This window comes from Lagenorhynchus albirostris, chromosome 3 (assembly GCF_949774975.1).
Source record: "Lagenorhynchus albirostris chromosome 3, mLagAlb1.1, whole genome shotgun sequence".
NCBI lineage: Eukaryota > Metazoa > Chordata > Mammalia > Artiodactyla > Delphinidae > Lagenorhynchus > Lagenorhynchus albirostris.
The window spans coordinates 40,241,210-40,258,833 of record NC_083097.1 but is presented as its reverse complement, the minus strand read 5'-3'; the positions used below and the strand labels follow the sequence as shown (position 1 = coordinate 40,258,833).

General features: G+C 37.2%; 1 protein-coding gene across 1 annotated transcript in view; it reads right to left on the bottom strand.

The window, feature by feature from the left end:
- ITGA1 (integrin subunit alpha 1) overlaps positions 1-17,624 on the bottom strand; it is a 165,985-nt gene that overhangs the window by 14,550 nt on the left and 133,811 nt on the right. Inside the window, exons 16-22 of the mRNA XM_060142938.1 lie at positions 16,959-17,125; positions 15,435-15,571; positions 13,334-13,444; positions 11,073-11,282; positions 8,598-8,678; positions 3,607-3,683; positions 867-956 (exon numbers count right to left, since the gene is read on the bottom strand). Of these exons, the coding sequence (XP_059998921.1) occupies positions 867-956; positions 3,607-3,683; positions 8,598-8,678; positions 11,073-11,282; positions 13,334-13,444; positions 15,435-15,571; positions 16,959-17,125 (873 nt within the window). The remainder of the gene's footprint in view (positions 1-866; positions 957-3,606; positions 3,684-8,597; positions 8,679-11,072; positions 11,283-13,333; positions 13,445-15,434; positions 15,572-16,958; positions 17,126-17,624) is intronic.

Sequence of the window (17,624 nt, the reverse complement as noted above, 5' to 3'; positions counted from 1 at the left end):
TTAAAAGCAGTACTTCAGTTTAGAGAAGACAAATAAGAAATATTTATTAGTTTAAATAAATGAAAAATTCTTGGGAGAAGTCAGTGTACCAAGAGAAGTGGAAGCAGAAAAATAGAAAACAGTCAATAGAATTAAAGGCTAAGAAATAGAAGCACAATCTACATGTATATCATACAATCCTTTCATTTTTGTCATCTGTCATCAGCAAAAGGAAAGTGCCATAGGGAATAAATGAATAATGTGACAAGACTCTTAGACTAAACTTGCCACAGATTCTTGTACTTTTTGTACATTGTGCACATGTATCTAGCAAAAGCCTTGAGTCCTGCTTATACAAATTTGCCAACATGTGTGGTGTTTGGATAGATCAGAAGTTCTTAGGAAAAAGGATGGTTTATGAATAATGGGAGAAATAAATAGCTCTTGTCAATGAGCAATAGTTTAAACTTGAATGTCCAGAATGGGCAGGCTAATCAGATCCCATACAATGAGAACAAGAGCCAAGAAATATGCTGGTGACCTCTAAGAACATCGCCTTTTGTGACGGATTTCTGAGTCTTCACCTTGTGTTTCGGAGTTAAGACGGGACTGCTAATGCAATCCAGTATCATTAGCACCTCACAGTTTAGATTATCTGGGATGCTGATTCTCAACTTTTAGAGTGCACCAGAATCACCTGGAGAGTTTAACACAGATTTCTGGCCCCCTCCCACCCCCCCAGAATTTCCGATTCAGTAGGTCTAGGGTGGGGCAGAGAATCTGCCTAATAAGCTCCCAGGTGATTCTGATGCCCTTGGCCAGGGAACACAAGCTGAGATCCACCCGGCTATAGGAAGCAACAACATGAAAGTGCAGTGTTCTCCTACCTGTAAAACTGTAGACCAACTTCATATTTTACAGGGATGGAAACGTTTACTTCATTATCGAAAAGGGCTTCAGGTGGCTCTTCACTGTCACTAGAAAACATACAGCACAGTTGGACAAATCATTAAACCACTGACTATTTATAGACCTTTCTAAGCATTTGAATGAGAAGCTTATTTTGGCAGCTAAATAAATCACACACACAACATGTGTGGGATCCTTGATTTTTTTAAAAATTTCAGTGTGGAGAGGGAGATCAGAGATGGGTATTGTTAAAAGTTGTCGAGGTGATTCTGAAGTGCAGCGAGGGTTGAAAACCACACTGATTTAGAATGAGGTTTCTCAAACTTCTATGAGAATAATGATAAGTGTCCTTGGGTCAATGGTTACATACACAGATTTTGGGGCTTCTCTCCTAGAAAAATACGGATTTAGTAGGTCCGAGTTAGGACTCATAAATTTGTGTTTTTTAATACAAATCACACAGGTGATTGTTATTTATCACAGATGAGGCCCTTGTGAAGAGACATGCCTAGGATCACACAGCTGAGAGTAAATCTGAAATTTTTTGTCATTTAATAGTCTTTCTACACCTTGTACTTGATGATTGTATTATTTGTTGAGCACTTATTCCCCTGATTTTAGTTATCGTTTCAATTATATATTATGTAAATGCATGCATATATTTTATACGTACATATACACACACGTATCTCATACTCTTCTGTCTTACAAAAGAGTACGTCCAAATAATATAATAGTAACCAACACTGGCTCTGGGGCCAGAGTGCATGAAATTGCTCTTGGACATAGACCCACTTTGGGAAAGTTAGTTAATCTCTCTGTACCTTGGTTTCTTCATCTATAAAATGGGGGTTTTACCATTATATTCTTTTTTTTTTTGCGGTACGCGGGCCTCTCACTGTTGTGGCCTCTCCTGCTGCGGAGCACAGGCTCCGGACGCGCAGGCCCAGCGGCCATGGCTCACGGGCCCAGCCGCTCCGCGGCATGTGGGATCCTCCCGGACCGGGGCACGAACCCATGTCCCCTGCATCGGCAGGCGGACTCTCAACCACTGCGCCACCAGGGAAGCCCTACCATTATATTCTTAATAAATGGTGAGTACCAATGTAAAATACTTAACATTGTGCCTAGGACATACTCAATAAATATTAGATTTCATTATTATTATCACACACACCTCTCTACCAAGTGACTAAGCACCTAGCATTTTGTCTCACAGAACGGGCAAAGAGTACCCATTAATGGCTTTGCTTATTCCCAAGTGTATCAGCGGCTTGGTATGCATGATGGGGCAGTGAAGGCAGCTCCCTGCCCTGGGCTATAGATGTATGTGTGATTGGGCTTTTGCTGTGAACGGTCCCGTTCCACAATGCAGCTAAGTTAATATTTCAAAGAAACAGCTCTGTATTTATGACTTCACCCCTCAAAAACTTCTCTGGCTCCTCATGGCCTGTTCAACTAAGAAAAGATGCCTCATTTTGAAATTCAATACTTCCTGTAACTTGGTAAGATGTACACTCACTGTAACATAGTAAGATGTACACTCCGTGTTTATCTTCCATTACTCCTTTATGTATTCTCTATATTTGCACTAAAATGGGTCAGCCAATATTCCCCCCAATAGATCTAGTGGTCTACCTTTGAGGTTTTGCTCAAGCTGTAAATTTTGCCTGAAATGTTCCATCTAACTACCGACCAACCTCTCTGAATTGCTACCCACCCTTTAAGGTCCTTCTCAATTATAACCTCCTTGATAAAGCTTTCTTGAATTCTCATTGCCAAGCAGATGTAATTTCACCCTCCATTAAGTCTCTGACACACGGCTTATAATTCTCTAATGAATTTTCCTTGTTCTATCCCGTATTTTAATAATTTAAATACTAGTCTCAGTCCCCTACTGTAATATTCACCCCATGAAGAGGTTCATGCCCTTATTTAATTTTATATTCCCTAAGTGACAAATTCAATATTTTGTCCATAATAGATCTCAAATAAATATTTGTTGAATTGAACTGAATTGAGCATACAGAATTAACTCATCTATTAATTCATCTTCTCACTTATTCACTACTCACTAATTCATTCATTCTCACTCTACATTTATTTAGTGATTATTAGACTTTTTTTTTTACTGGGGAATAAAATAACAAATGATAAAAGTTTATCTCAAGTTGCTGATGGTCCAGTGGATAGTTATACTTAGAAGAAAGGTAAGCGCTATTTCAATTTCCTTATTAGACTTTTGTTATTTTTAGTTTGTGTATTCTACGCCATTTCAGAAGCTTTGACTGATTTGAATAAAATTTATTAAACTACAAAAGGGTATCATAAAACTTTAAGTCCCTCTAATGATTCAGTTGACCTCGATGGGCAGTCAGTAAAAGTTTTTAAATTAGAAAAGCCTGTAAAATTTTAAACGGATTTAAATGCAATTTGGCAGATATAAGTGACGTGTGATTACAACATATTTTATAGCTCATAGAACGAATGATTTAATCCAGTTAGGTGTATTATGTCTATTAAATGAAAATTTCTTTATTTTGCTGATTATTCATAAGGATGTTTTTGTGAAGCAAAGGGGTTCACTGCCTTCTACTTCTACTGATCCCATAAAAGCCGTAAGAAGTTCTAGTCAGTCTATAAAACAACATATTTTAAATACATGAAAGAAATTATATGCATGCATACACATACACTCATGCACACATAGGAACCAACCTTGTTGTACTTAAATGAATAATCACATTTTCCATGAGATAAGATGAGTTAAACTGAAATAATATTTTGAATGTTACCTATAAAATAAAAATACCTTTAGTAACAGATAAAGAAGTAGAATGTTTGCTTTGATTAAAACATTAAATTATATAAATGATATTTTATCATATTACCATTGTCTACCAGATCACAATCATAAACAATGTTATTATGAAATGGTCATAATTAAAGCCTCTTTAAAATGGAAACTTCAAGTACCAGCAACCATCTATATCTATCCATTATAAAATAGGGGAACACATACTGAATTCCATTGATTTGATAGTATAAAAAAGTTGTGGACCTTTAAGGAATAACAAAAACAATATAAAACAAAATAAAAGGCTTGGCCATTTAAAGTAAACTATAAGAATCATAACTTTAAAAAGCATGAGTTTTGTTTATAAATTGCAGAATTAAAACAATATCCAAGACAAGCTGGAAAATGTTTTTGTTTTACTGACACTCAAATACAGGAAGTAACTTACTTTTGAGAAACTACGCCTGAACACATGTAATTCATGGCTCTTTATAAACACCAACAGGCAGAACAAAAACTAGATTACTCATTGAAGAAATATGTCATCAGCAGAATTCTAGTCCAAGAGGCCTCATAATAATGCTTACACACCCAATAATGTGCTGAGGTATTTTGGAATTTGGGCCAGCAAAATTGATAGTTCAAAACGTACAATTAATAAATGCTACCTAAAATTTTATCTTTGTGACTAGACAAGATTTGATACTTAAAGCTCTTTTATTCAATTTAGGCACCATTTATAGAATTCAGGGATCTTGAGATTTGCATGGTCGTACACTCTAATGTGTGGAATTTTCTTCTCCCACATATTTTTTTGAGTTAGTTTTTAAAAAAATAGTTCTTCTAAGAATCTGAAGCTCTATAGTTTTCTTCTTGCTTTGAAATAGTAATCACAATTCCAGCAGAAGCTTTATTGGGTGGGTCCAACTGCCAGAGTCTCTCAGTAAGCTCCTGTTTCCCTGACTGTCCTTAGCCCTCTGACTGGCCTGGACATTTGTCTTGGCATTCCCGAGGAGGCTTCAGATGGAGGGAAGAGACTAGCAGAGAAGCGGGGCTGAAGAAGCTGCCTATGCATATTGACCTGATTCTGAAATGCTTACACTGCAAATCTAAAAATATATTCTAAGTGTAAAGCCCATGTAAAAATTACTTGCACGTTATCTTTCCATCTCTCTACTGATGACAATGACACACTTTGAGTAAAGCTTGTGCCCTAAGCACCAAAGAATTGCTAAAGAAAGGAAGAGATGGTTAAGAAATTATTAAGATTTCAATGAATGTCTCCAATGATTGGGATATAACAGAGGGTATATCATTATTCTTTAGGAAATAGAGATAATTCCAAGGTTAATTGAAGTGGTCAAAGGAAGGAGTAGACATGAGTTGACATTCCTTATTTCCATGTCAAATTAGAGGAATTAGGAGTGTTTTTTTTTTCAGAAGTGATGTGTATTTTATAGATTTGTAGGGAAGGAATGCAAATTCACAGTATATTTCATTTGAGATAGTCAAGAACAGACTTTATGATGGGGTTCCAAAAGTAAATTGGTACATCTAGTTAGTTCTATAAGCTAAAATGGACATAGAAAATATTTATTGAATTTAATGATAATTATTATGATTTGTGGTTTGTATCCTAAATCACTAGTAACCATGCCACATGTGTTAAGGGGAAAGGCTTTTTTGAATTCTCATTTGCAAAAAGAAGAGCTAAAAGATTTCATTATCGATAATTTGTCATTAAGGATTTCACTATAGATAGACATCTGCCATTTCCAGATGTCCAAACCAGTGTTTGTCAACTTTTTAGGATGTGTGTTAAAGATGTCAGGGATCTATTTTGAAGTCTTATAAAAATATTATAATCTAAGAAAGTTGAAGTAAATATTGGGATAGTATTTCTCTTTTTTTGTTTAAGTCTATGTCAAGTAAATAAAATACCTTCTTATTTTAATCACTTTGATTAATTAAAGATTTCCCTCCTTAACTCAATAGTGAATAAGGAGCAAATATTCATACCGAAAAGCAACGTTCACTGAAAATACATGCAAATACCATGTTTATCATTAAATGAGATAATTATTCTCTGCTGTTCATGGAAACAAATATTTCTTTATTTTATTTTATTTTATTTTTTGATTTATTTATTTAATTAATTTATTTTTGGCTGTGTTGGGTCTTCATTGCTGTGCGTGGGCTTTCTCTAGTTGTGGCAAGCGGGGGCTACTCTTCATTGCAGTGCGCGGACTTCTCATTGTGGTGGCTTCTCTTGTTGCGGAGCACGGGCTCTAGGTTCGTGGGCTTCAGTAGTTGCCGCACGCGGGTTCAGTAGCTGTGGCTCACAGGCTCTAGAGCATAGGCTCAGTAGTTGTGGCACACAGGCTTAGTTGCTGCTCGGCATGTGGGATCTTCCCAGACCAGGGATGGAACCCGTGTCCCCTGCACTGGCAGGTGGATTCTCAACCACTGTGCCACCAAGGAAGCCCACAAATATTTCTTTAAAAAGAGATGAAAGAACTCTTCTCTCTTCTATTCAATTTGTATGGTTCTAGGCAGGGCAATTAGGTAAGAAAAAGGAATAGAAGGCATTGGATTGGAAACGATGCCTCTATTTGCAGATGACATGATCTTATATATAGAATATCCTAAGGAATCCTCTAAAAAAAACTATTAGAACTAATAAATAATTCCAGCAAGATTGCAGGGTAAAAGATCAGTATAAAAAAATGTATCTCTATGCATTAGCAATAAACAATCTGAAAATGAATTAAAAGAAGATTTCCATTAAAACAGCATCAAAAGGAATAAAATGTTTAGAAATATATTTAACAAAGGAGATGCAAACTTGTATTCTGTAAACTACAAAACAGTTTTGAAGGTAATTAAAGGAGATCTAAATAAATGGAAAGACATCCCATGCTCATGGGTCAGAAGACTTAATATTTTTAAGATGGTAACACTCCCCAAATAGATCTACAGATTCAATGTAATACCCACCAAACTCCCAGCTGGCTTTTTTTTTTTTTTTTGCAGAAACTGACAAGCTGATTCTAAAATACAAATGGAAATGCAAGGGACATGGAATAGCCAAACAATTTTGAAAAAGAAAGCATAGTTAGAAGACTTACAATTCCTGATTTCAAAACTTACAACAAAGCTATGGTAATCAAAACAATGTGGTACTGTCATGAAGATAGACATATAGATCAATGAAATACAACAAAGATACAAGAAATAAACCCATGTGTTTATGGTCCACTGATTTTCAACAAGAGTGCCAAGACAATTCAATGGGGGAATGAATAGTCTTTTCAATAAATGGTGTGGGAATATCCACAAAGAATGAAGTTGGACTCTTTACTTACACCATACACAAAAGTCCATCAAAATGGATCATAGATCTAAATATAAGGGCTAAAACTGTAAAGCCCTTGGAAAAAACAGGAGTAACTGTGACTTTGGGTTAGGCAAAGTCTTCCTAGATATGATACCAAAAGTATGAATGACAAAAGAATAAATAAATAAATTGGACTTCATCAAAGTAAACACTTTTGCACTCCAAAGAATACCATCAAGAAAATGAAAAGACAACTTACAGAATGGAAGAAAATATTTGCAAATCATTTCTGACAAGAGACTTGCATGTAGAATATACAAAGATCTCTTACAACCGAATAATCAAAATAATAGGTAAACAACCGTTTACCTATTTTTACCAATTAAAAAATAGGTAAACGATCTGAATAGACATTACTCAAAAAAAAAAAAAACCACATGGCCAATAAGCACATGAAAAGATGTAACTTCATTAGCCATTAGGGAAATGCAAATCAAAACATCAATGAGATACTACGTCACACCCACCAGGATGGCTATAATAAAAAGACAGGTAGCAACAATGTGGAGAAATTGGAATCCTCATACATTGTTGGCAGGAATGTAAAATGGTACAGTCACTTTGGAAAACAGTTTTGCAGTTCCCCAAAATGTTACATTAGTTACCATATAACTCAGCAATTCCACCCCTAGGTTTATATCCAAGAGAATTGAAAACGTGTGTCCATACCAAACCTATACACAAATATCCATAGAAATATTATTTATAGCAGCAAAAAAGTGGAAAAAACCCAAATGCCCATCAACTGATAAATGAATAAAATTTGATATATTCATACAATGGAATATTGTTTGGAAATTTTAAAAAAATGAATTACTGATAAATAGATGAAACTTGAAAACATTATGCTAGGTGAAAGAAGCCAGTCAGCCCGTCACACAAGACTACATATCGTATGATTCCATTTATATGAAATGTCAGAATAGGAAAATCCATAGAGAAAGAAAGTAGATAAGTGATTGCCTGGGATTGATGGAGGCGTTATCGAGCAAATAAACAGCAGTAACTAGTGATGCATACAGGGTATCTTTGTGGGGTGTGAAAATGTTACAGGATCCATTGTGGTGATGGTACACAATTCACAATTTGGTGAATATACTAAAACCCACTGAACTTTAAATGAGTGAATTTTCTGGAATGTGAATTATATCTCAGTGAGGTTATTTTAAAAAAAGAGAAATGGAAGTAGAGTTTCTATACAAAATTCTAAACCAACTGGTTTGAAAGATTCTTTTTCCTACAGTAGAAAAGCCTACTATGTAGGCGACACTAATACCAGAATTTCCCAGCTCCATTTATCATATAAGCTGTAGAGTAAAAATTCTTAATTTTGTCCTGGTGTTTGAGTTTGACCCATGCCGCAATTGCCTTTTGATTTCAAGATCTCACAATTTTGAATTCAATCTTGTTCATCTATGTCATCCTAAACTACCACTAGAAGGATTTATATATTTGGCTTTGAGCAGATTATTTTTCATATCCAACTGCCACACGTATTTTCTATAATCTGCTTACCATTTCTCCTCTTCTTAGGAAAGGATATCCAACTTTACATGTGATATTATGATTGGATTCACAACTGTCTTTTTGGATAGCCTAGGAGGAGAAAGTAAACAGAATTAGAGCAGACACGCAGGTGAAATACTTGACCTTGATGGTCTAGAATTTTCCCAGCTGAGCCTTAGACTGCTTTGCTAGGATTTGTTTCTCAGTATAGTTGTGAGAGTCACAGCATTCTGGGATCACTTGTCCCACAGCCCATGGCAATGTGAAAACATCACTTCGGTTAAGGATGGCTGTAGGATGAAGTGCATCACACCAGCCTGTCTAGATCTTCCACTGAAAAATGGGAGTACTAACAGCATCTACCTCACAGGGTGAATAGGTGGCTGAATAACCCACACATACTGGACCGACACATGGAAGCCCACAGTGAATCGTCGTCACTGGAGGAGTGGGTAACAGCTTGAGTTCTGACCTGGAAACACCAGGATTTAAACTCTGATTCTACCACTGTTAGCTTCATCCTTTTCAGGACTCCTCACTTCTCTCGGCCTGATTTTCTGTCAGGTGGGGTTAGTCGAACTCTATCTCATCAAATTGAAAATGACCTTGAATATGAGACTCACCAGTATTTTACATACCAATAAGAAGGAAACAATAATGCTGCCTGTTAAATTAACACAGCAATTGTAAAATGCAATTACAGAAATGTTAAATTGTGAAAAAAGGGGTTGATCTTAGAATCTCTGTAGTATAATAATACCTACGTACAAAGGAATTAATGAGTTAAATAACTATGAATAAGTAGAACTTGTAGAACAGTTTCTGACACATAATATGACTCAAGAAAAGACTGCTATTATTATTATTACTACTGTTGTCATTAATAGGAGAAGAGAGGCCTTGTTGATTTCATAGCTCTGCCTCGCTGCCAAGGCCATGAAGTCATTTGAAGAAGATACGATGATATTTAATATAGTCCTCTTTTCTGAGAAGAATTCAGTGGTAATATTTTCCCAGCATCAATTTGCACATTTGGATTTTTAATTAACGTTCTTTCCTGAATCTAAAATAGGTGGTAGTATAGGATGGATAAACAAGGTCCGACTGTATAGCACAGGGTATTCAGTATCCTGTGAGAAACCATAATGGAAAAGAATATGAAAAAGAATATGTATATATATGTGTATAACTGAGTCACTTTGCTATACAGAAGGAATTAACACAATATTGTAAATCAACAATACTTCAATAAAATAAAAAACTGTAAAGAACTTAGAATAGTACATATCAGTAATAAATGTTTATTATTATCAAATAAAATAGGTGGTAGTAATATAGGACATTTTTAAAGCCTATCTTAGTATCATGTCCCTAAGTGATATCCTAATAAATGGAGAGAAATGTCAGTGAAAATCTGAATTTATAGAAACTAGACAATTAAAGTGTTTAATATTGTATATAATAAGTGTATTTGCTTTTAATATGAATTATATCTATTACTAACTCATATATACTGAATTTTAATTCAGGGGAATTCATTCAGAGATCAGAATTAAAAGCAAAGTTCAAATTTGGAAGTATTAATTAATCCTGATAGAGCATCTTAGGCAGCTGTATGTTATTGCCAAAATAATAAAAAACTTCTGGGGAATTCCCTGGTGGTCCAGTGGTTAGGACCCGGCACTTTCACTGCCAGGGGTCTGGGTTCGATCACTGGTCAGGGAAGTAAGATCCTGCAAGCTGCGTGGCATGGCCAAAAAAAAACAAACAAAAACTAAAACAACCTTCTGTCATGACAATGAGACATAATCATTTAATACAACTCTCTTGCCAGTTTAAGGATTGTGCATAGAAAAAGTAGGGAATGGTATCGATTTTTTTGCATGTAAATATTTTGTTATTGTTCAGCACATGTATTACTCCTTCTCTGCCCTTCTGTTAAACTGTTTTGACTTTGAGTGTTATGTTTATTTTTTTTCTTGACTCAAGTCTCAGTTTCAGTGGTGTAAGCCTTCTGTGAAGCATAAAGTTTTTTTTTGCGGTAGGCGGGCCTCTCACTGCTGTGGCCTCTCCCGTTGCAGAGCACAGGCTCCGGACACGCAGGCTCAGTGGCCGTGGCTCATGGGCCCAGCCGCTCCGCGGCATGTGGGATCCTCCCGGACCGGGGCATGAACCCGTGTCCCCTGCATCGGCAGGGGGACTCTCAACCACTGCGCCACCAGGGAAGCCCATGCATAAAGTTTTGGTATATCAGAGATCTTCTCCTCATACTGAATCCAAGAAGAGTCGTAGAGCTCTAAAGAAATATATCCAGACAAAGCTTTTAAAAAAATCTTGGTCCTTTCACCATCATTGAGTACTAATTTTGTACAAAATGCTTTCTATTCTAAAATCAATGTAATAAAAATTTACCTCAGTAGTATGAAAAGTAGGTTCAATGTGTGAGTATTACAAGAATAAATAAATGTAAAACTAAAAGTTTACCTCAATTCCTGAAAAAATTAGATTTGGAGAATAATTCACTATGGTTCTGGTGTTATAGGCACTGTCCTCTTTATTTTTGACTGTGAGGCTAACATTGAACTTATCATTGTGGGACCTGACAATAAGCAGGCCCTTTTCTGTGGTGGAGACATCCAGGGCGAGGTCCGAGATACATTTTTCCTTGTTTCCACAATCTTTGGCAAAGGGAATCTGAAATGTTCACAGAAAAACATTTTTCAAACTTTAGCTAGGCATTATTGAAAATTACCTATGAACTTGCATAAAAGAAATGACATACTGCCAAAAGAAGAAAATCATAAAGAGAATAGATTTCACTGCAGAAATCATAAGGAATTTTTACAGTTGTTCCTATAATTGATAGGGGAAAATTATAACCTTTACTTTTGGTTATAAATTCTTCCATTCCTTTAAGGAATGCACAGTTTTCACAGATGTTTTTCAATGCCTTTCGTCTGCCAGAGTAGAACAGTTTCAAAGAAATAAGTCAAGTACTCTACAATCCAAAGTTACGAGAGAACACTGTAACACTCACCTCTGATTATGAGATTTTCTATTTAAAAGAATCAAATACTTAGGATCATAATATCTCAGTCAAGAGGGTAGAAAATGAGAAAGCCACATAACTGGGAGCTTCCCTTGACTCCTTTTCTTCATTAAGCCCTTCCCCTTATCTAATCCATCACCAAGAACAGTCCATTCTACCGCTGTTCTCAATATTTCCCACAGCTCTCCTTGCCTCTCCATTTCCACCACCACCTCTAGTCCAACCCATCTTATTTCCTCCCTAGACTAAAGTAACAGCTTCCTGACTGGTCTCCCACACCCACTCTTGATTCCCTCCAATCATTCTCCACTGCACAGCTGAAGTCATCCTTAAAAAAAAAAAAAAATCCAGTGCTATCAGTGAACCAATTAAAACCAACAATGGCGTTCCATGGCTCCTCAAAAACATTTAAAATCTGTGCAGTGGCACAAAGTCCTGGTGATCTGGCTCCTGCCTGTGCCTCCTGCCTCATCCCACATGACCTTCCACCCTTGCTCTTCAGCTCCAGCCATGCTAGTGATTTTAGTTTAGTTCCTTTTATGCCTCAGAACCTTTGCACATATCCCTCTGCTTGGACCACTGCTCTTCCACTTCCTAGGCTTCAGGTCTCAAATGCAATGTCATAAGTTCCAGGGAGTGGCCCTGAAACACTTCAGTCTAGCAGAAGTTTCCGTTGAGCTCTGGAAGTTCTCCAGAGCATGTGCTTTAATTACTACCTAATACCTATTTCCTAGGTTAGACAGTAAGCTCTGATGTCTGGTATATATAAGACACTCAGTAAATATATTTGGAAGGGAGAAGGGCAAGCAGAAGATAGGTGCGGGGGAAAGCTAATTCTCCACCACTAGTGATTCCTCCATTGGTGCCACACTTGTGATCCCAGCCTTTTACCCACTCACTCACTCTTTCTCAGGGGTGGGACAGTAGACTCTGTGAATTTGGAAGCAAAAACTAGGTGAACACAGCTCAGTCCCTTCCTGTCTCTTCTGCTCTTGGGGCGGTGGTGAGCTCATGGGAAGCATACATCTACATTTCCATTCTGCAAGTTTTACAAGGTGGGCCCCCGGAAAGGCCCGAGATTGCTGGCCTGAGATTGCTGAGCACTGCTAATGACCTATTTGGTCACCTGTGGTCTATGCCTGGCTCCGTAGGAGGACACCTATTATACCCAAACCATGCCCTGCAACCTAGTGTTCATTAATAATAAAGGGGAGTTCCAATTGGCCAACCCATGTCTTTCTTTCGATTGGTCCTAAATTTTGGGGCGATAAAAATAGGTGTCATTTATAAGTTCCCTTAAACTTCAACAGTAGGAAGTTAGAAGAATTGGGAAAAGTCTAGAAGAGTCTAATTCATTTTTTTTGTGTGTGTGTGGTATGCGGGCCTCTCACTGTTATGGCCTCTCCCGTTGCGGAGCACAGGCTCCAGACGCGCAGGCTCAGCGGCCACGGCTCACGGGCCCAGCCGCTCCGCGGCATGTGGGATCTTCCCGGACCGGGGCATGAACCTGTGTCCCCTGCATCGGCAGTCGGACTCTCAACCACTGCGCCACCAGGGAAGCCCTAATTCTTTTTTAAATTTTTTTATATAATATAATTGATTTAGGCTTCTGTGTATACATCTGTTTATGTGTTTCAGTTTTTTTCCCCAATATATCCACAAATAAGTATTCTGAATTAAAAAAAATCTGACTTACATATTCATGTACTGAATTTGGTAAAGAATCATCAAGAACGGGCCCATTTTCTGGATCGGTAAGATTAAAATCCAAAGTTATTCTCACAGAGTCCCGAAAGTCATGCTTGTCCTAGAGGTGAAAACATAAAATATGTTATCGGCATCATATTAATTGGATGTTCTGACCTTGTCATGGCTTCCTTCTTCTGCCCTGTGGGCCAGGCTCACTGGACATTCTTGTGTACCTGATCTGACATATGGCCTGATCAGGCTTTTGCTTCACTGGAGAGAGACTGCCCTTCTACCTTGACAAGGGACGCTGCTAGAACGAATGCAGAGGCTTCCTATTGCGACCAGTTGACTCACGTCCAGCTTCTCAGATGGGCCTGCTGGAATGATGGATAGGTCGTTCTTGGCCATGTCAGGATGTACCCCTCAAAGCTACTTACATAATAATATCCTTTCTCTTGAGACCTCGAGCTAAAAATCACTGTGTAATACTTATAGGAAAGTCTTTCAACTTCAAGGGAGCAACCCTTCTTTAAATTGAGTTGCATTTCATTAATATAATATATACCTTGAGTTGTAAGAACTTTATATGTGAAATGATATGAAAATAATATGGATGTGATGAATATTGTTTATACTATCATCATTGACAGCCATCATTCATGACATATCCAGAATTATGAGCTTTATACACATTATTGAGAATTATTTCAACAATCCTCCAAGATGCATACTAATTACAGTCTTTATTTTACAGATAGAAAACTGAGTCTCTAAGAGACTAAACCACTTTGTCAAAATTACTCAGAAAGTGAGGAAGCTGGGATACAAATTCCATCCTGGCTGACTCCAGAACAAATGTTAAAGTATCCATTAAAATCCAGAAGAATTTTGGAAATTTTGAAACTAGTTCATTCCTTTTAATCCCAGTGCCTAGATATAGCTAGATACTAAATTTCTGGAGAAACATATACTACAGTGCTTTTTTAGCAGGTTGGAGGCACTGCCAAATCTGGTTTCATGGCTTTTCAAATCTTATCCCAGTTCTAACTCCTAAATGTTCAATTCTGATGAAACAAATTAAAAAAAACCCTCCATTTTTATTTTTCTAATCATAAATTGACTTCAATGTTGACCAAATAAGCTTGTTTTGACATATGTCATGGGGAATATTGACTTGAAAATCACTGAGGAAGAGTAAACATGGCACACCAGCATGCATGTCTTCTGTCACTTTCCTGCCCCTGACTACAATATTTTCAAAATATGGAAGATGAATGCATCAAGAGTACAGAAATAAGTCAGAGGTGGGGCAAATAGGCCTATTTCATTTAAAATTCCAAGATCATGTTCAAGTCTGTAAGTCTCAGGCTCCGTTAACAAAATCAGTGTTTTCTCAGTACATCCATTCTTCTTTTCTTCTTCTTTAGTGTCATGTACCTTTTAAGAAAATGTTTAAGAAACTCCTGTCCCACATACACAGCGACCCGATAAAATACATTTAAAATGGTTCAAACTGGCTTATCAGCCATCTCTAGAGGCTCATCATTTGCTTTCCAAGGCTCCCTCATCCAGGGACAGGTAGCACAAAGTCTACAGATGATAGAAAATACCAGATCTTTTTCCTTTAATCTAAAGTCAAAGAGTGAAACACATAGTTCAGTGGACAAGAACAGACCCTGGAATGCATATGGCCCAACAGTCTCCCCTCAGGGCATTTAAGCACTTCTGACGGACAAGGCCCACAAAAGTTCAACGAGTTAGATTCTAACTTATTGTTAAAGTTCAAGTTGAAAGAAAGAAAGAAAGAATGAATGAATGAAATGAATAAATGAATGAAATACAAGGTCTCTATCAACTGGTGTACTGTGCCTTTTGATGTTCCATAATATAGGGATATTTGATAGCATACACAGGGAAGATGAAAGATGGTTTTATGAAATGTATTTGGAAATTAGAAAATCAGACCTGTGATTTTCTGATAAAAGTGAACAAAGTTTAATTCATGATTTGCACTTTGAAATAAAAGTAAGATTGACTGACTTGAAATAAGACATCTATACTTCATTTTTGATTTGGAACAAGGCAGCTATTATATATGATTTACTTGCCAACATGTAGAAGGAATGCTTAGTGCATTCTGATTCTCGAACTGTGATGTTTCTTTGAATCTTCCTCTCTTGAGTTCCAGAGAAAAAACTCCGTGATATCTGTCTTAGAGAATCTAGTGTGATACGGTATTGCATATCTATAAAAATAAAAAAAGAATAATTGACAGATATGTTCATTTCAGGTGATTTTCATATGATCCAGTTCATTAAATTAACATTACAGAAAAATCTCTTGGGCAATCAGTCGACAAAATTTCTCTGTTATTCAGCATATCCATACTACTGTAATACAATGTATTTGCAGTCACGAAGATAACCTTGAGGAACTCTATAGAACTGCTTTCTGAGTTCACAAGGCTTTTAATGTTTAATTACGCTTATTTTAAAATGTATATGTATGTTTACACACACACACACACCCCCCCTACATACCACCTAATTTCTTGTCCATGCCTATGTTTACTGGGTTTTCACTTAATTTTTTTTTTTTTTAGTGTAGAAATGTTGGATCCCTGATTAGAATATTCGTTATGTTGTATTTCAATAGAGAAAAAAATACATTAGTGACATTTTAACCTATTTTATAAAAAATGTCATTTTAGACTATGTTCAAAGGATATAATAATATAAGCCTAATAAATAAGTTTAACAAAGTAAGCATACCACAACGAGCAAAACAAGTGAAACCTTATACTTTCTATGAAGGCAACAATCTTTCTTACTTGATTGCTTAATTACTACACAAAAATAAGACAAATAATGTTGCATATGAAAATGTTAATTGTTATTTTACATTCCTATACCTCATTTATCTTCCAGTCAGAGGTCCACTGCAGATCATAAACATGCACATGTAGAAAAAATTTAGAAAAATAGATTTTAAGGATGAGGGTTTTTTCTCATTCTACTTGTATTTGGTTTGCAGAGTAAATTACTCTTTGGCAGCCAATGGCCTTCATAGTTTTGACTCCAACACGTTTCAGTATCATTAAAAACCGCTTTAGAAATTGTAGAGTGCAGGAAAAAGGCGGATACCCAGGCTGACGTGATGTGCCTGAGAACACACACGGAATCTGTCTGACACTCAAAAACCAGGGTCACCTCCTGACTGGAGCAAAGGAATCTCAGGAAGATAGGGTGGCTGGGCAGTCAGGTCCTCTGCAGTACCAGTCTTACTGGAGAGAGCCCAGTTTCCAACTCTGCCTCTCAACTGGTGTCTCTTTCTTTCTCCTTAGCACTTGACTGTTCACAGTCAATAGGAGAGCCAGAGGGGAAACATGGAATCCAGCTGCGGAAGGCCACCAAATATAAGCATGTAGTTTCTGCTCCAGAATTTACTGGGTTCCATAACCTATTCCTTCTGCAATAGAATTTTTTTCAAGGTTCAACCTGTTTGCAGGGGCAAAGGTGATGTGCAGATTCCTATCATCGAGGGAAATAAAAAAAAATATCTCACTGGATTTCATCATGGAGCAAATACGTTGTCCTCCTGCCCCAAAGTGCTTCTGTATATACGACACTTACCAGCTTCGTAAACCCTGTCTTCTTTGGACTTCAATTTCACATCAAAACACACTGTGGCATTTATGCATACTGTTTCCTTTCCCTCCACGCGGCAGTTTTTCTTTTGAATATTCACCTTATTGGGTTCAAAATTCATGGTCACTTTAACTACAGCCACATCTCGGGACCTGCAAACACATAAGCCATGGTGATGGCTCACACATTTTTACATTTAATGCATGCCATCATTTTGGCAGTGCAAAGTGAGGGCACCCAAGAGGATTCTTCTTGGTGTACAGCGTGGGCTCTCAGGACTCCCTTCTCTCCTGAATCTTTGATATAGAAGACATTGGAATCGATGTTCTGAAGGCACCCAGGCTATTCTGGAACCATGTTAGGCTTTGGTTTCTGAAGGGTAGCAGAATATGCAACCCTAAAATACGGCTATAGGAGTTTAGGACAGGCCACCCCCAAACACGCCGCTTTGGGATATTGATTTTGAGCTGCAGGCACTTAAAACCCAAAACATGCAGGGAGAGGCTTCCTCTGGACTCTACTTACTTACTTCAAGACAGATCCTCCAAAAGAAACTCAGTTGTCATAAATCTCTACCCAGGAGTTTCATCAACCAGGGAAAATCGACTCATTACAAGAGAGGAGGTTGCAGTGGACACCACACCCAGACAA